The sequence below is a fragment of the Salvia splendens genome, chromosome 6 (assembly GCF_004379255.2).
Source record: "Salvia splendens isolate huo1 chromosome 6, SspV2, whole genome shotgun sequence".
Lineage (NCBI taxonomy): Eukaryota > Viridiplantae > Streptophyta > Magnoliopsida > Lamiales > Lamiaceae > Salvia > Salvia splendens.
In genome coordinates, this window is record NC_056037.1 from 38,275,191 (window position 1) to 38,293,908 (window position 18,718).

Genomic DNA, 18,718 nt, shown 5'->3' on the forward strand with positions numbered 1-18,718 from the left:
ATCTAACGCCATATACAGACAATGGCTCCTGATACATCAAACTATGCCCAACTGTCTATGATGCTGGAAGACCTAATGGTCATGTATCGAGTAGAGGTGACTATTCTCATTCGTAGATATAGGCGTGCCCGCACGGAACGCAAGAAACGACAACTCCTTGACCATGCTCGACGTTTTAGCGTCATTATTACTTGTGCGACAATGCATACGCTAACAATGCAGGATCTTATTACTTGTGCGACAATGCATACGCTAACAGTAATGGCTTCTTGACTCCGTACAAAGGTGTTAGATATCACCTGAAGGAGTGGGGCCCTGGAACAACAGCTCCTCAGAACCCGAAAGAAATATTCAACATGCGTCACACAAAGGCCAGAAATGTTATAGAACGTGCTTTTGCAGTCTTGAAAATGCGGTGGGGCATCCTTCGAAGTGCTTCGTTCTACCCTATCCAGACCCAGATCCGTTTGATAATGGCTTGTTTCCTTCTACATAACTTCATAAGACGTGAAATGGTAATAGACCCAGTTGAGATTGAACTAGATGGGGCCGTAGGTCCTCAAACCCCTACCGAAGAAGAGTATGTGGGCCTAGATTTTGTAGACTGTGTTGAGCCGACTCAAGAGTGGACGCAGACACGGGACAATTTGGCCCTCAACATGTGGAACAACCGTTAGGCTGGATTTGTGTATAAGAACTCTATGTGGAGTCTTTTTGCATATCACTATAACTTCCAAATTATGAAGCACATTTTGCTTTTGAAATGTATCTTATTGTATTGTGCTGTTTAGTGGTATATTATAATGAGTGGATTTTTTGTTTTCTCCACTAGCAAAATGCAACATCGTATGCCTCTCCCATTTAAACATGCATCTTCTCATGGGCTTCATGGGGTTGTACTGGTTTTGTTTGGGTTGTTGATAGGAAAGCTCCTCTGAGAGGGAGTCCAGTTGCCTACTAAACTTTGTGATTTTTTTGGGCTTGTAGTTAAGTTGGGCGCTCGCACCGGATGTGCGCAAACCTTCGCAATGTTAACTCGTACTATGTATGCCATATTATGAGATATGGATGCGGTGTTAAGGATGCGATGTAGTAATACAACTTGGTATGTTTGACAAGCCAATATGATCACCGCACGCCAGTTCATGTGGATCCAACTCACCCATTGCTTGGTGGCCTAACTTGGGCAAGTGAGTCCAATTGTGCACAGGTAAGAGTGTTGCTAGCTCCACATTAATCAGCCGTGTAGTGCAAGTGGTTGTGGACTATGCCATTTTGTTTTTGGACACTCTGTAAGTACAATGTGGTTGTTTTCTATTCCCCCTTTTGTAAGCCCACTTGTTAGATGCATACTGATGATAAGATCTACCTCCGTTTAGCAGTATTTTACAATATTTTCTGTTGCCAATGGATATATGACAACGGTTTTTGTAACATTGGCTTCAACAATTACTCAGTTGTGTGATGAAAGTTGGACGTCCACTGAATTTCAGAACTCAACGAATGTACACACCAACCAAATCAACAAACATAATTTGTTTTATATTATCATCATCAAAAGTCTCATATACCGCCCCACTTTGAATAGGTTTACAAAATGTTTTGCGTACTATAGGCAAATTTTACAAAAAATATTTACTTCTACTTAACTTATGCATCATAGAGAGTCAAAAAGAAATTACAATATCATTACCCAAATATAAGGTCATGGGACAAAGAGATACCATCAACTGACTTCACTTGGGCGGGTTGCTTGGTTTGAGGAACCTTTTCAGATATCCCAGCCTAGCATTCGGTGGCATCCCAATGAAAACCTCCATCCACTCAGAATTTTTGCTGAGGATGTCACAGAGGTCATACCTCTCATCAAGAGTTAGGCCGTCAACGGTCCCAAGCTTGTCAAACACCTCTTGCCTAGCCTTCCCCAAATCAAACTCGTAGCCGATCCTTGCAGCGATAACCTCCAAGCGTGCGTTAGTGTCGGCATGTAGGTTGCCTAGGAAGTCCAACAATGCATCATCAGAGGAGGTGCTCTTGCGTTTTCTTCCACCAGATTTGGTGGTAGCCGTGACCCTCTCATTGTTTCCTGAACTGATGTCGTTCTGCTCCATATGCTCTTCGACCGGATCAGTTTCATGAATGGGGAAGTCTTCAGACAATGGGAGCTCAGAATTCTCGTGTGTGTTGCTTGCAGCAGCGACTTTTTCTCGCTGGCGGACAGCAGCCGCTTGCAGGTCCTCAGCCCCACCACCACTGGCTCGATCTTTGCCGAAGATACACTTCCAAGTCTCCCACAATGGCCACGACTTCGTTCGCATAAACCTTGCATTTTTATCAGCCTGTACCGGAACAATCTCTAATGGATTACTAAGGTCACAAATACAACACATTTTAGAGAAACCAAATAATACGTAATCTGTGAGAAGGCTTTGATTTATGAAACCTGAACAATTTGCGCCCATTGTTCGTTGTCGCAGTCTATCTTGTATTCGCCATCGTTATTGAAACCCACACCAGTCCGACCTAAGATTTTGCATAGGCTGGTGTAGCTTTTCTTCCACGCTTGAAGCCTCGAGGTTACATGAGGAGTACCCTTGATATCTGTGTTTGGGAATTCCGCTCATATAGCATCCTCGATCTTCTGTAGATAGCCTGCACGGAATCCATTATCGGATTTCCAACCTCGAGCCACTAGGTCTAGTAACGTAGCTGCTAGGATCTCCTCCTCGCGTATAGTCCACATCCTTCGAGACCTATCCCCCTTGTGATACTTCTGTCGTGGCGATACATAGTTCCCTGGATGAATACAACCAAACAACAAAAATAGCTTGAGATAAGCAATAAGTTCTATTTGTCACAAGTGCATACGTTATGTACACAACGGCAGTAAAGTACACACCTTCACTGCTACTACCAATTCCATGAACACTCCCAACTCGTTGGGAGTTTGACATTGCCTGCAAAACGTGAGCATAACATCAATTAAAGTATCAAAATACTACTCATAAGTAATGCAATATCTCATCCATGTCATTTTGAGGTTTAGAACAGCTTCTGTCTGATTCCATCCAAAGATTTTCTCACATCTTATACAGATTCTAGAGTCAGAACACCTTACCCCTCGTCTATGCATAGCTGGATCTCCATCGAACAACTTCAATACCAAAATTTCACAAAAAGTGTAAAAGACCCAAATTGATTGTACAAAAAATACGCCGCCCGGATGAAACACATACCCAATTCCTACCGAAATTTCACTAAATTATTGAGTTTTGCAGTGCATACCTCGAAGAATTCGTTGCCCCAACTCGCCGCTTTGGTATGTAAAGGATGAAATCAATCATCGGTGCTGACCCCCTTTTGTAGGCGGTGCCTTTTTGAAAAAATCAAATCAGGCGCCCAAATTTCACTTGCGCGTCGAGGAGGATTAATTTCATTTTAGATGAGGGTATTTTAGTCTACACGGTCAGAAGTGGCTTTTAGAAAATAAACCAAAATTGTGTCATAAAAGCAATTCTCATTTGTTATCTACAAACCTGAACTAAAGAAATCATTGACATTTCTGTGGGCCCTACACGGCTGATTTACCACAAGAATCCTTTATGTGCATTTCCTACGAAGCAACATGAACACGCCCTTAGGTTAATTCTTGATCAGAATTAGACGGTAGGTCCCACCAGTAGAGAATTCAATTCACTGAACAAGTTTTGGCCTCATGTTTTAGAAAAAAACAGCTCTTTATTTGAGTGTGCTGACAAAAAAACCCTCGCTCTTCCATCGCAGGTCTCTGAATTGGAGCATAAAAGAGAGGGGGAGGAAGAAAAATAAAGACCTCCGAATCTTATTTTTTTCTGGGATTGAATTTTGTGGAAAGTTGTGAAAATGCAAAGAAAGAGATGAGTGGGAAAAGAGTGATGAGAGCTCTATTTTACTAATGTGTTTTTGAAATTGGAGATGGTGAAGAAAGAGAAGGGAAAATGCAGGGAAATGGGATGAAGGTGGATCGGTGGTGGAGAGAGAAAATTGTAATGAACCACCAAAATTGAGGGTAATCTTGCATCTATTTCTGGATGCACGTTCCAAAGCAAGATATAAAAACCACCAAAATCGAAATATTGTAATTCGGCCATTTCAGCAATGAACAGTGCGGGCCTAGCTATATTCAAGGGCCGTCAAGAAATTAGTCTGCCACACTGAACACATGAAATTGCCCAGATTTCTTGACATAACTGGGAAAGCGATCGCTTTCATTAACAATCTTGCTCAGGGATAGATACCATTAGGGTATGCACTACATCCCTTGTGGGTACTAATTAAATGAAAAAAGGGCATAAATGTGTTTCCTGGGCCCACACAATTCACATACTAAATGGGCGTTCATTGACTCTTAATTGGGCTTCAGATTTGAGGAATTGCATTTTGCCATTTTTTTAACCTGCCTTTTTCCGACTGCCAATGACAGGTTTGCCCCTAACACCATTCCATGAAAAAACAATACAGATACGTGCTCAATGACAGGTTTGCCCCTAACACCATCCCATCTCGCGCCCGGGAAGTTGTCGACCTTCTTGAATATTTTGTAGCGCGTATGGAGCACATCAACACGTCCATCTACTTCAGCCGCAGAAAATTTGACTCCAGCGATGCTCCGGATTTCCGAGGCCACACTACGCAATACACTCCATCGGGGGAAGAGCGGGTTGATGCATTGCATTTCACTCTGCTTGCTCACCAAAGTATCGACGAGGATTGTGTCACAATCTGCAGTCCATTTGCCTTGATAAAGGACGACCGATTGTAGAGGAATATCCATGGCTTGTGATCTTCGAAGAACAAGTTTCGAAAGTTGGGTGGTGCAAATGCCGGTCAAGTTTCACAATTAAATAGAGATATGGGCTCATCACACCCAACCTTAATTACTTCTTGAAGAAAGGCTTGTGAAGTAATTACGATTGACACATATCTACCCCAACCATAATTGCAATTGGAGGAGTAAATATGAATGACATTTTTCTACCGCCGTACTTAGGGGAGTATAGCTATGCATATCCTATAAAAGATTTTTCACAATTGGAGGAATAAATATTATCTAAGTTATTTCAAAATCATAATTTTAAATTATCTAACTTATTTACCTTCAACAAAAATAAATATTTCTTTATTATAAAACATGAGAGCTATTCAAGAGAAGAGGTAATTAAAAAATAAAAAATATAATATGAAAGGCTTATTCTGTTATGATAAAATATAACATGAGAGCTATTCAAGTTTACGTATATTTTGAGTTTGATTTAAAATGATAAAATAAGACGATAGAATGATACTTTCAGACGATAGAATGATACTTTTAGTTGATAGAATGATAGGTATTTTTGGTGTATAAAATGACATTTTTGTTTAATAAAATGATACTTTTACCTTATAAAATGATAATCTAAGCGGATAAAATGACAGTTAGCTTATAAAAATGACAGTTTAGCTGGAGAAATTGCATATAAGCTGAAAAATGATACTTTAACGTGACAAAATGACATAAAACTGATAAAATGATACTTTTGCCCGATAGAATGATACTTTCAGCCTATAGAATGATACTTTCAGCCGATAGAATGAAAGGTGTTTTTGGTGTATAAAATGACATTTTTGTTTAATAAAATGATACTTTTACCTTATAAAATGATACTCTAAGCGGATAAAATAACAGTTAGCTTATAAAAATGATAGTTTAGCTGGAGAAATTGCATATAAGCTGAAAAATGATACTTTAACGTGACAAAATGACATAAAACTAATAAAATGATACTTTTGCCCGATAGAATGATACTTTCAGCCTATAGAATGATACTTTCAGCCGATAGAATTATATGTGTTTTTTGTGTATAAAATGACATTTTTGTTTAATAAAATGATACTTTTACCTTATAAAATGATAATCTAAGCGGATAAAATGACATTTAGCTTATAAAAATGATAGTTTAGCTGGAGAAATTGCATATAAGCTGATAAAATGATACTTTAACGTGACAAAATGACATAAAACTGATAAAATGATACATTTTCCCGTTAGAATGATACTTTCAGCCTATAGAATGATACTTTCAGCCGATAGAATGATACTTTCAGCCGATAGAATGATAGGTGTTTTTGGTGTATAAAATGACATTTTTGTTTAATAAAATGATACTTTTACCTTATAAAATGATAATCTAAGCGGATAAAATGACAGTTAGCTTATAAAAATGATAGTTTAGCTGGAGAAATTGCATATAAGCTGAAAAATTATACTTTAACGTGACAAAATGACATAAAACTGATAAAATGATACCTTTTCCCGATAGAATGATACTTTCAGCCTATAGAATGATACTTTTGCCGGGTAGAAAGATAGGTATTTTTGGTGTATAAAATGACATTTTTGTTCAATAAAATGATACTTTTACCTTATAAAATGATAATCTAATACGGAATACAGTAATATAGTGATGTGTTAAACGTCTATTCATCCACATGTGATAAAACCAGAAAAGTTTAGTTAGAGGGGGATAAAACCAAATGAGTACAATATCACATAGTTTGCAAAAAGTTTCGAAAAAGATCAGTAGCTAACAACAAATCCTATCTATTCATCCACATGTTCATTGCTAGTTGCTCCCTGGTTTGAGTCCATTCGGCAGTTGGCTCGACGCAATTCACATAATCAGCGCCTATGTTTTCTTCTGTGTTGCCCAACTCCGCCAAATCAGCATCATCAAGCTCCATTTCGACCGGATCAACCTCCATCTCCCGCCGAATAAAATTGTGTAGTAGAAAACAACACATAATCAAGCGGATCTGAATCTCAATTGGATAGAACGATGCACTTCGAAGGATACCCCAACGCATTTTTAAGACTGCAAAAGCTCGTTCGATTATGTTTCTTGCCTTAGTATGGCGCATATTGAACATTTCTTTTGGATCCTGCGGGGACTCGGTTCCTGGGCCATACTCTTTCAGATGATAACGCACGCCACGGTATGGTGTGAGGAAGCCATTACTGTTAGCATAAGCATTATCACACAAGTAGTAACAACCTACACGTAGATCATTCAAATAACATCAGCTTGATGATTTTCTATTTAAGAACACATATTTGAATAAGTGGACTACCCCGGTATAGAACAACATACCTTGGGGCACCTTGAAGCCATTATACCGGGTAACTGCATCTCTAAGAATACGGGAGTCGCCAGCAGACCCTTCCCACACGGCTAGTAGATACACGAATTGCATGTTTCGATCACACACGGCAAGGGTATTAGTCGCAATTTGCCCCTTTCTGGTTCTGTATCGGGGCTTGTCTTCATTGCTGACGAGTACGTTGATGTGTGTTCCATCAAGAGCACCAAGGCAACCCTTCAATAAAAAACCAAAATTAAGTGAGCCAATTTAGGTGAACAATTGTATAAAAATAACTTGTAGGTTAACAGCTGATAAGTGCATTACAAAGTATAATACCTTAAACCATTTCCATCTATGATCTGTATTGTTTTCGGTGACGGGAGTGGGTTTGGAAATCAGCACCGAGTGAAGGCTGAGAATTGCACAAAGCACGTTGTGCACAATGTGCGAAACAATGGCCCCAGATCGGAGGAAATGGAATTTAACCACACGGTTTTTATCATGATGAGCAAGTACCCCCAAAAACATGGCAACCTGTTCCTCGATTCCTAAACATCTCCCGATGTGCAGGCCACCCCGCGCATGTAGTATACGACATAACCGTCCAAAGGTGTTGTGGTCCATTCGCAATTTGGCGATGCAATCCGTATCACTAGCATGCACAAGTCTATCTAGGTGCTCCACTTGCGTAGGGATTTTTTTCAATATACTATACCGCTTTGCGTGGTCTAGGACCTTTCTTTTTGCTAGCCGGGTGCGGGCATTAAGGTAATTGTGCAAGAAATAGGTTGTTTCAATACGATAAAGTTGCATAATGTCCTCCAATACCATGACCAGATGACCGTGTTCACTTGTGCGGCTAGACATTCCTTAATTGCAGAAATTGTGTGGATACCTCTACAATTGCACTGGCAAAATGACTTAACAGATACGTGCTCAATGATAAAGTAGCTCTACAGCAAATTACAAAACAATACAGATACGTGCTCAATGATAAAGTAGCTCTAGAGCAAATAGGCATTATAAATGATATCACGGCACAAATTTAAGCACAACATATGCCATCCAAATGCTAAGAATTTACAGACATATACACTCTGTATCACATCACACACAGCTTCACAAATCCAAAATTTTTTAGAACACAACACAGGATATGGAGTAGATGGAGAACCGACGACTTACTTGTGGAGACTGGAGTAGAGCTTGCAGATCCTAAATTCGTCTTGGATGGGTAATTTCACGCCTGGTACAACCGCCGTTCCCTGCGACGAAACACATAATCAATACAACACTTGGAGCCCGTATCTTCGTCTAAGTTAGGGGCCTGTTTATTGCAGAAAAAATTAACCTGAAGCAGCGTTGTCGAGAAGTATGATGATCAATTTTCCTTGAGTAAAATGGCAGCGGCTCAACAATAAACTCGAATTCGACTCTGAAGCACGAATCGGGGATCTAGCTTCGACGATTTGCGAGAACACCGACCTTAATTCCGCCTCCGTCGATGGCTGCGAACTACCCAGTTATCGCCGCCGTTGTAGAGCGCTGGGGCTTCGGTCTTCCTCACAAATTGAAGAAGTGATTTCAAATTAGGGGTGAAAACCGAGCACCTCAAGGCCACATTCGACTTTTGCCATCCAATTCCTGATGCGGTTTTCGATGACATTTCAATTAGCACCATTTTGTCAATAAATGCTATTACCTTATTTACGGAGTGAACAGTGCGGGCCTTAATAAAATGCAGGGCCATCCTCATTTATATCAAGACTAGTGAACACCCAAATATGACCATAAATGAAGCATAAACTGTCTATCTCTAAAGTAGTGAACACGTCCTTAATTGGAAATTACACTGTTGCATTACTACATCTTTTCACACTCTCTTTTGATGACTGCATTTAATTACATAACTAGTTTACAAAATTTGACACACATAAAAATTAAAATTACAAATAGGCAGTAGCGGAGTCACCGGGAGGAGGAGGCTAAAGCGCGCCATTTGTCAGCAAGAAGTACAGCTCTTTTTCGACAAGTTGCAGAGAGTTGCTCGAGCACAGCGTCTCTTGCTGGTGCTGCAGCCATTTCACCGGCCCTAGTAGCCAATTCCAGGTACACCACACCATTCATCGCGTCGCCTTCCTGTCAACGATGTAGAAATACCATCTAACTATCTGAGTTTTGAGCAATTACTCACACCAACAGAAAGCAAAGAATGCTCTTGTTACATACTGAAATGAGCGCCAACCCGTGCTCATACTGAGCTTTGCTATGGCCGTGGTCGGCTGCCCTTCTCATCCATTTTCTAGCCAACATATCAGATTGAACCAAACCTTCACCAAGTGAGTAGCATAGGGATGTATTGTACATCGCACGCGCATATCCCCCCTCTGCAGCTCTTGCATACCAGCCAGCCTATTAAAATCAGTAATACAAGTGAAAAGGATAACCATAAGTTAGCAGTCTATCAAACTACAAGAGCAACCGTGACCCCTATGAACACCAACAACTTCATTATTTGGGCCATCATCGTTTAAAAAACAATACAATAGTCGATAATTAATTTGGCTAGATGGGGAGCTCAGGCTTTCTACAATACAGGCCTTTTAATCAGGGATGAGCACTATACAGAACACTGTTAAATTGTAAAACTAAACAGGATCACATTACAAATTTGGCTTCTTTTATACTACTCCACTAGTACATAAGTTAGTTCAGTTCCAATTACAGAATTATGAAGAATTGGTCTGGTCCAGTTCTGCTTCTAGTCAAAGCTCAATTTCATATGCAACATCCAGATTTCAGCCTTCTACTACAAGTTTTTACTTCTAATAATCTTTCGGTTTGCTTTTTCACTAAGTCGACTGATTTATCAACCATCGCAGCCTGAAACTTGCAACCGGTTGCATTTCTACTCTGTTTCAATAGGTTGGCATATACTATATGTTAAGGTCAAAACACTAAAGAGTTGGATAACATCATACCGCTTCTTGCACACTTTGTTCCACCCCTTTTCCTTGATGAAAACAAAGCGCCAGTTGGTATTGAGCGCGAGCATGGCCAGCAACGGAAGCCTTGTACAGCCACTCAACTGCTTCTTTGGTATTTGGAGGTTTAGCTGCAGCATATGCACAATCGTCATTCATATAGTAGTAGCATTCTTTCGTAATCTCACTAATCGGTTTCTCAATTTCGTATGTAATCAACAAGAAATACAGATGAGCTAGTATAAAATTGATTCTAGGAAGGAGGAGGATAGTAGTATCCATAAAATTGAACAAAGATTTCTCATTTAGCAGTAAAATAATCATCAATAACAGTCCTAAGCATCTAACACTAAATGATGAAATTGATTCCCAAACACACAATCATATATATATACCTTGCAGAAAGGAGATAGCCAAATTACATTGTCCAGCGGGATCACCAAGCTCGGCGGCTCTCCTATACCAAACAACCGCCTTTTCAAACTTGCCCATTTCCCAATAAATCAAACCCGCATCTACCATAGCTAGAATGGAGCCACGCGCCGCCGCCTTCAAGAAACAATCCAAAGCCTTGCCCAAGCTGGGCTGCACCCTTCCGAGGCCGTGCTTGAATTGCTTCCCCCGCCTAAACAAAGCCATCGCCTCGCTGAGCGGCTTGAGCGCGTCCCTCCACGCTCTGCAGACGAGCGAGGCCGCCCTCAGATCCGGCAGAGTGAAGGACGATGCGATCCTGACTAATGCGTCGTAGGGGACGGCGGAGATTGAAGTGGAAGTTGAAGAGGCATCTGGAGACGGATTGAATTGGGGGAATTTTGGGGGTTTCGATGATTTTGCTAAAGCGTAGGAATTCTTTTGCTTTTTGATCGAGGGAGGGCTGGCTGGTTTATGTCGAGGCCATTGCTTCTGCTTCATTGGAAGGTTGCGTTGGCCGTGGCGGCGGTGTTGAGCTCGGTGGAGACCGACAGCTGAACAAAGTAAACGATAACTTTTTAATACAATAGCATTATACATTTTCTTTTACATTTGTTTATTTATTTTATTTTAATAAACATATATACATTTCGTACTCCATGTTTCTTTTACCTCTTTTTCGTAAATGTAACTTTTAGAATTTTTATCATTAATTTAAATTCTCAAAATATCATAAATTTAAATAAAATGTAGTAGTACTACTCAAAATATCATAAATTTAAATAAAATGTAGTAGTACTACTATGGGTCATCTTCTATTGTTTATAGCATCGTAATCCAAAATAAAGACCAAATCTCCACCCTTAGATTTTAAATTGAGGTGGATGAGATTAAATCTTACGAATCTCAATAAATAGTAGGCAAAATATCAACAAAAGGGTAACATCGTCATTTTGTTATCATATCATAATTTTCATGTTTTTTTATATTAACATAGTGTATTACAAATATCACACGAAAATATCAACTCGGTTTTATTGAGATTTCACCCGCATTATATTGAGATTTTACATGCATAATATTGAGATTGTATATGCATTATATTGAGATTTCGTCAAATCATCAACATATACGAAAATTGATTTAAAATTCATCAAAATTCATCATCCTATCATATTTTTCGTGTTTTTTTTATATTAACATAGTGTATTACAAATATCAACACAATGACATGAGTATTTCAACACAAGTATACGAAAAATATCAACCCAGTTTTATTGAGATTTCACATGCATTATATTGAGATTTTACATTCATTATATTGAGATTTTATATGCGTTATATTGAGATTTCATCAAATCATCAACATATACGAAAACTGAAATAAAAATCATTAAATTTTATCATTCGAACATCGTTGGAATATATGCAATTGAGATCTCGTTAGAATCATTATAAAATTACCTTTAATTTGATATGTTTTTTGCGAAAAAATAATTTAAATTGAGAGAGTTACATAAATTTAAAGTTTTAGGATAATTTTAATAAGAGGAGATTGGCATTAATACCCTTATATTTTATTTAATAATTATTTATATTTAAAATATAATAAACTTGGCATGATGCCACTAGATCTTCAAATCTAATGGTTAAAAATTAGTCTTAGTTTTGGATTGCTAATTAGTTAGCAATTGATCACCTCACGTACTACTATAGTACTATGATATTAAGGATTAATAAGAAAATGATGAATTAATACATCATTATATATTGAAAGATTCCATCAACCTCTATCCCCAGCATTCTTATGGAGTAACTATGAGCTACAAAAAAAGCTAAAACAGACACAGCACGTAGAGAGATCACAACAATCAGATAAAAGGTCCAACCCTACGCTGAGAGCGAAGACCGAAACTTAAGTGGGACTTTGAGCAAGGGAGCCTGGATTTCACCCGGCTTGCCAAGCTGGCCACACGCAGCCATCTGATCATCGCCTCTGCTGGGTCGTACGAAGACCACTACTTTTGCTTTAGCAAGTATGTTGCGGAACTCTATCATCTTCTCGTCTGTGGTTGGCTTAAAGTTCGACCCACAATGGGGATTGAAAGATATTAGATTGACCTTGCAAGGAATGCCTTGGACAAGATTGATCAACCGCTTAGCATCTTCAACACTGCAACAAAATACACCAAATGATCGTCATTGTTGATTTCCTTGTATTAATCACACTGACTCTATTTGACAAACGGGTATCAAAAGGATATCTGACCTGTCGTTCACTCCAGCGAGCATTACATATTCGAATAAGACCTTGTAGTGGCGTTTCAAGCGAAGTTCCTCCCGAAGTGTACCAAGAAGTAGCTCAAGGTTATACTTGCGGTTGATTGGCATGACCCAATTTCTGACCTGCATATGTTTTAGCAATGTATTTAAAATAGAAATCTACTGTATATCTAGTATAACTATACACTGAAAATAATCAAGAAAAGAAGGATAGAGGTAGTACCTCATCTGTAGTAGCATTCAAACTGACAGCTAATGCACAGTTGGATTCTTTAAGGAAACGCTTTAATTGTGGAACAAGGCCACTAGTCGAGACAGTAACCTTACGAGGACTGAATTGAAGACCTTGCTCGTCTACCATTATGTCAGCAGCTTTTAGAACATTCTCAATGTTGTGAAGTGGTTCGCCCATCCCCTATAACGAGGAAACTTCAATCAGTAACTACAACCATGATGTGAAGCCCTAAAATGCTAGCTAGTAAAAGACTAGAGAATGAGATGTCTGATCAAGTCAGTAGAACCTTCAACGCATAATCTCACACATCTAGGTCAAATGAAAACCATCAAACTCGAATCTTAACCCATCATTAAGCAGCTTTGATAACAGTAGCTCAAAAAGTGTCATAATCAACTCTATTAATGATGACAAAACCCAATTAACACTTACCATGAATACAACATTCGTTATGTTACCCACTTCATGTGAGAGCAGTCGCCTTGCAAACACAGCCTGCTCCACGATCTCGGCAGCAGATAAATTTCTTTTCAATCCCATTCTGCCAAAGAAATCAACAGGAAAATTCATTACTACTTGGATAACAATAAACATTAAAAGTAGGTAGCATTTTTTCTGTTGAAAATTTGCATCATCCTTTTGAAACTCAAAAGATTTAAGTCCCAAGTCCATCTTCACGGAAGCCACACAAGGAGCCTTTTTCCGCTTACGTTCATATAATAAGAAACTAGAAAAAAAATTAAAAAGAAAAGTAAATGTAGGTTAAAAATCTTGCCTCCCGGTGTAGCAAAACTGACAATTCATAGCACACCCCACTTGACTAGAAACGCATACTGTAGTCCGGCCCCTAGGACAAGGAATCACGACGGTTTCAATCACTAGTCCATCCTCCAAAGTGAACAGTATCTGTAAAATCCTGTGACTCCCAAATGAATGAGACGGTTCTCAAAACTGTTGAAGTGCATGAAAGTAGTACACATGCAACCTAATACTTCGCGTAGCTAACTAGCTGTACAAGGATTAGTTAGTGACTAAACCGTCAGTAGAGACATGTTTACCTTCTTGGTTCCATCTGAAGCTGAAATCATATCCTTTAAGTGTAGTGCCTTGAATTCAGCATGTGCGCTTAACATCTTTTTGAAATCCTTGTTCAAACCTAGCAGTGCCCAACAAAGCGGGATGGAACTATCAATTAGCCCCAAAAATGGAGTAAAGGATGGTTTGGGGAAACAAATGAAAACGAATAAAATGTGTTCAGTTTATCCGGAGACAGAGTGATAGTGAACTTCGTTTCATCGACATACTTTCTCAATTCTCAACTTATACAAGGATAAAAAAGATAACTAGAGCAGTTAACTTCACAGTAGCTATAGAAATAAAACTTTATAGAAAATTTAAAAAAGCAGAGACATAGTTACTTGATCACGGACAGACCTTCTAATTCTTCATGGCAGTGAGCCCAGATATTATTTCCGTACAAGCGTTTCCATAACATCATAGCCTGACCAGGCCTGTAACCATGTGACTGAACCCATTTCTGTTGTAGCAGCAAACAAAGTCAGCAAAACATTGAGATACTGAAATACAATTCAATTTAATTTGGGTCACTGCAAACTCATTACTTGGGCAATTATATCATAAGATGATAGATAGGAAATAAACAAAACTTGCTAATAGATAAAATCAACAGATAAAAACCTACTAAAAAATTTACGCTTGATTAGAAAGAAGACAGAGCAGGCAGCTACAAGAATAGAGCTTGTAACTAGGCTATCATTCTTCAAGTTAGGATTTTCATAAAAAAAAAATACTCCGTAATTAAAATTAGCAGGAGTAGAAAGGAGAAAGAGAAATACCTCAAGCTCGTGATATCTCATCCCTTTCAAAAGAACCATGGAACCCTTCATTGGAATTTCCATACCTCCTTTGCTAACTACAAGTAAAACGTAATTATGTGTCTCTCGAAGACTGATTGGCTGAGTTAGCTGTTAATGGGTATAGAGGAGTGAATTACCTTTAGGGTTGAGGGAGACGTTGGATTGGAGAGTGGCAGCGGCTGAGAAAGAGAGGAATCGGGCATTAGAGAGAGGGTGGGAATTGGCGATGGGGAGAAAGCGGAGTGGTGTGGGAGAGAAAGGGAAGCAGAGGGTTGCGAGGTGGCGCCTCATCCAGTGCCCGCGGCTGAGCGTCATCTCCATTGCCTATAGCCGCCCGAGTTCCAGAACATCCACTACTTTACCACTTTGATTGAATGCAATCTTTATAATTTATGTAAGGCCATTTCCGTCGAATCGGCATCAAGCGTTTGTAGTCCAACGGTTAGGATAATTGCCTTCCAAGCAATAGACCCGGGTTCGACTCCCGGCAAACGCATTATTTAATTTTTTTTGGAAAATTAAACATTTAATTTTTTTTTTGGAAAATTAAACTAGTAAGATAACTATATCGTATTTATTTATACTAATATATAGTAAGATAACTGTATTTTTTTTTTTGAAAATTAAACTAATAAGATAACTGTAACGTATATATTTACACTAATATAGTACTAATGAGAACATGATATGCTATATACCTTACATGAGCCTCCTCTGTGAGCAACACTCCCGTTTGATACAAGTATAGTATTGTTCGTTTGGATTTATACTAAAAAATGTTATTGAAATTCTAATATACTAAAAAATGTTAGTTTAATTCTAATATACTAAAAATGTTATTGAAATTTTTAGTTTCAATAAATTCATACTCCTATTTATCAAAGCTCGAGAAATAGAATATGACAATCTTGTGAGAAATGAACTTTTTTTTTATTTGGTGTATGCAACTAAAAACTTTTATGTATTCAGTGAGATCCAATCATAATTACACAAAACAGTGGAGGCGAAAAAGGAAATACACATAATTGGAGTATTAAACGCTGGTCTGACCTCCGCCTCAGAAAAAGAAAAAGGGAAAATAAAAGAAGAAAATCCAGAAAGAAGGAATCAAGCAACAATGGCAACAAGTCTACCAGCTTCAAGTCTCCAGCTCCCAAAACCTGACCCCACATTCCCATCCCAAGCCCGGGCGCACCAGCAGGCTGTGAAATTCCGCGCGGCCCCAGAAGAGCAGGAGGAAAGCTTCGAGGAGCGGCTGTCCCAAGTGCGGCTCCGGTACCGCAGCGGATCGGGGAAGAAAGCGGAGGTGCGGAAGAGCCGGAAGGGGAAGAAAAGCGGGTCGGGTGCTAGCGTGTTCCTGCCGCCCGTGGCGCTGAAAGAGCCCAAATCGGAAGGGCTGAATGTGGAATTCGGGTTCAGCCCGTATTCGGAGCGGGTGAACGGGCGGATTGCGATTCTGGGATTGAGCGCTCTGTTTCTGGTGGAGCTGGCCACGGGTCAGGGCGTCATTAACTATCACACTCCTTCCATTGTCTTCCTTCAGATTTACTTCGTCGCCGCGCTTTCCGCCATTTATCTCAAATTTCAGAAAGAGAGCATCAGTGTTTGGCCCAAATGAACAATTCTATTCACTCTCTTTTTTCCTTGTAACTACCACTATTTCTCATTCTGATTTTGTGCTGTGAAAATTTATGAATGAACAGAATTTGTGATCATACTCCTCTTATAAATTTGCACAATTTGAACTCTTCATCTTAATCCTGGCTATGATTGAAGCTCTGGTCATTCCAAGTCGGAGGTTCATGAAGAAAGAGCACCAGATTCTTCTCGTCGCTCACTGTAAGCAAACAAATTACTCCTACTCAATTTAGTGCCAACAAATCATTTAAATCTTAAACACTTCCATCATATATGTGTTTAGCCTACAAAATCATTTTTATTTTGACTACTTGTATTATTTATATTTATTACTGTACTTTTTTAACTCATAATTTAAATTTATCAATAAAGATGAGAATTGAAAATTTAAATACATCAAAAATTACATTTTTTTTAAATACTACTCCTATGTAACTAAATTTTGTTAAATGAAACAATAAATTAATGAATAGTATATAATTTAAATTAAAAATACATAACTAAATCTGATTTTTCATAATGAAAAAATGTCGTGTGGACTCAGAGATATGCGAGTCATGTGACATTTATAGATCATGCTATTGTGGATGCCAAAAGACCATTCCCATTTCACGAGTTTTGGCTAGAATTGTACTATATGACACTATAAGGTAGGGATCACATGACGCATATTAGTTTGCTTACAAGACTACCAAGCCTTGTGGCCAAGTCCAATGCGATGCTGCATCGTGATAATCACAACTCAGAAATTCAAAGAATTATTGTTAGTTATTTTTTACAGTTTTATTAATGATTTATAACCTCTTGAAAATCAATTTAGAAAAAAAAAAGATAATCCGTAGACCATTAATGGTGTCAAATGACAAAGATTTGTAGTAGTAGATCTTAAAGCTAAAAAATTTAAGGTGGTGTGGGTTGAAATAAATTGGATAGACATCTTCTATTGGGAAATAAAAGCACACAATCATAAATATAAAAGATAATTCGATACAATGTGTATCTACGTTTGGGGCGATGCCAAACCAGAGATTTCACTATATAATTTTATAAGGAAATATCTTATAAAGAATAAATATATCACAAGAAAATATACTTCAAGTCAAACAAGGAAACTTATGGTCAAACAAGGAAACATATTCCATAAGGAAATATTACAAAAAAATATACTCAAGAAAACAAATCTAAATATGGTAATAGATATTTTAAGTTCCATAAGGCCATCCACAATAGGAATAGCCCAGCAATAGCACAGTCATAGGCTAGCCACAAACTCATATTGCCACATCATCAACACTAAAAATCCTCCTGTCACATCATCAAAACAAACAAATAGCCCAGCTATAGCCTAGCCACATCACTTAAAATTATATAAAACAAATAATTAACAATCACACAAAATACGGAATTGAATTTACCACACGGATACTGGAAAATTCAATAATAATATTAAAAATTTAAAAAGTACATTAATTAAAAAAACACACTTCATTAAAATTAAAATAACATTACAACATCCTCATTAATGAGTTTGTCCCACATCGAAAGTGGAATATAAAACATTCAAGGATGTCTCTATAAAAGAGAAACAACCAAGAATGAATTTGTCCCACATCGAAAGTGGAACATAAAACATTCAAGGATGTCTCTATAAAAGAGAAACAACCAATAATGAGTTTGTCCCACATCGAAAATGGAACATAAAACATTCAAGGATGTCTCTATAAAAGAGAAACAACCAAGAATGAGTTTGTCCCACCTCGAAAGTGGAACATAAAACATTCAAGGATGTCTCTATAAAAGAGAAACAACCAAGAATGAGTTTGTCCCACATCGAAAGTGGAACATAAAACATTCACGGATGTCTCTATAAAAGAGAAACAACCAAGAATGAGTTTCATAAAAAAAACATTAAATAAAAAAAATTAAAAAATCCGCTTGGCGATGCGCTCGGCGATCCGGAGCGTTGCAATAGCGCCGAGCGGATCGCCCAGCGCTGTGAAACCGCCGAGCGCTCGGCGGTTTTTAATTCCGAAATCCGCCTAGCGCCGACGCTTGGCTAGGCGGTGCGCTAGGCGCCATTGCGGATAACCTAATTAACATTTTTATCATATAATTATATAATTGGGCTTCTT

At 38.4% G+C, this 18,718-nt stretch overlaps 5 protein-coding genes and 1 non-coding gene across 7 annotated transcripts; 3 read left to right on the forward strand and 3 right to left on the reverse strand.

The window, feature by feature from the left end:
* Window positions 1-21: 21 nt before the first annotated feature.
* LOC121809234 lies at window positions 22-677 on the forward strand. Its single transcript, XM_042209769.1, has 2 exons — window positions 22-112; window positions 223-677. Exons 1-2 carry the CDS (start codon window positions 22-24, stop codon window positions 675-677), a joined length of 546 nt encoding a protein of 181 aa, XP_042065703.1.
* A 5,803-nt stretch (window positions 678-6,480) lies between these two features.
* Window positions 6,481-8,886, reverse strand: LOC121807430. Of its 2 annotated transcripts, none has more exons than XM_042207660.1 (5): window positions 8,510-8,886; window positions 8,344-8,423; window positions 7,495-8,055; window positions 7,167-7,392; window positions 6,481-7,070 (listed from the first exon to the last, which is right to left on the reverse strand). In XM_042207660.1, exons 3-5 carry the CDS (start codon window positions 8,023-8,025, stop codon window positions 6,616-6,618), a joined length of 1,212 nt encoding a protein of 403 aa, XP_042063594.1. In that variant the 5' UTR covers window positions 8,026-8,055; window positions 8,344-8,423; window positions 8,510-8,886; the 3' UTR covers window positions 6,481-6,615. The 2 variants fall into 2 exon arrangements, with proteins under 2 accessions (XP_042063594.1, XP_042063595.1); XM_042207661.1 differs by having other exon boundaries at window positions 7,495-8,066.
* Window positions 8,887-8,943: 57 nt separating this feature from the next.
* On the reverse strand, window positions 8,944-11,150 carry LOC121807431 (F-box protein At1g70590-like). The gene is made up of 4 exons (XM_042207662.1): window positions 10,538-11,150; window positions 10,140-10,273; window positions 9,388-9,570; window positions 8,944-9,297 (listed from the first exon to the last, which is right to left on the reverse strand). The coding sequence occupies exons 1-4, from the start codon at window positions 11,052-11,054 to the stop codon at window positions 9,127-9,129; spliced, it is 1,005 nt and encodes a 334-aa protein (XP_042063596.1). The 5' UTR covers window positions 11,055-11,150; the 3' UTR covers window positions 8,944-9,126.
* Window positions 11,151-12,258: 1,108 nt separating this feature from the next.
* On the reverse strand, window positions 12,259-15,312 carry LOC121809847 (dual-specificity RNA methyltransferase RlmN). The gene is made up of 9 exons (XM_042210669.1): window positions 15,086-15,312; window positions 14,928-15,004; window positions 14,506-14,608; window positions 14,130-14,227; window positions 13,847-13,977; window positions 13,504-13,612; window positions 13,060-13,251; window positions 12,823-12,959; window positions 12,259-12,726 (listed from the first exon to the last, which is right to left on the reverse strand). Exons 1-9 carry the CDS (start codon window positions 15,267-15,269, stop codon window positions 12,444-12,446), a joined length of 1,314 nt encoding a protein of 437 aa, XP_042066603.1. The 5' UTR covers window positions 15,270-15,312; the 3' UTR covers window positions 12,259-12,443.
* Window positions 15,313-15,372: 60 nt separating this feature from the next.
* TRNAG-UCC lies at window positions 15,373-15,444 on the forward strand. The gene has a single exon. It is a non-coding gene; the product is annotated as a tRNA-Gly (tRNA).
* A 526-nt stretch (window positions 15,445-15,970) lies between these two features.
* LOC121807045 lies at window positions 15,971-16,706 on the forward strand. The gene has a single exon (XM_042207227.1). The coding sequence runs from the start codon at window positions 16,066-16,068 to the stop codon at window positions 16,564-16,566; it is 501 nt and encodes a 166-aa protein (XP_042063161.1). The 5' UTR covers window positions 15,971-16,065; the 3' UTR covers window positions 16,567-16,706.
* Window positions 16,707-18,718: the final 2,012 nt, after the last annotated feature.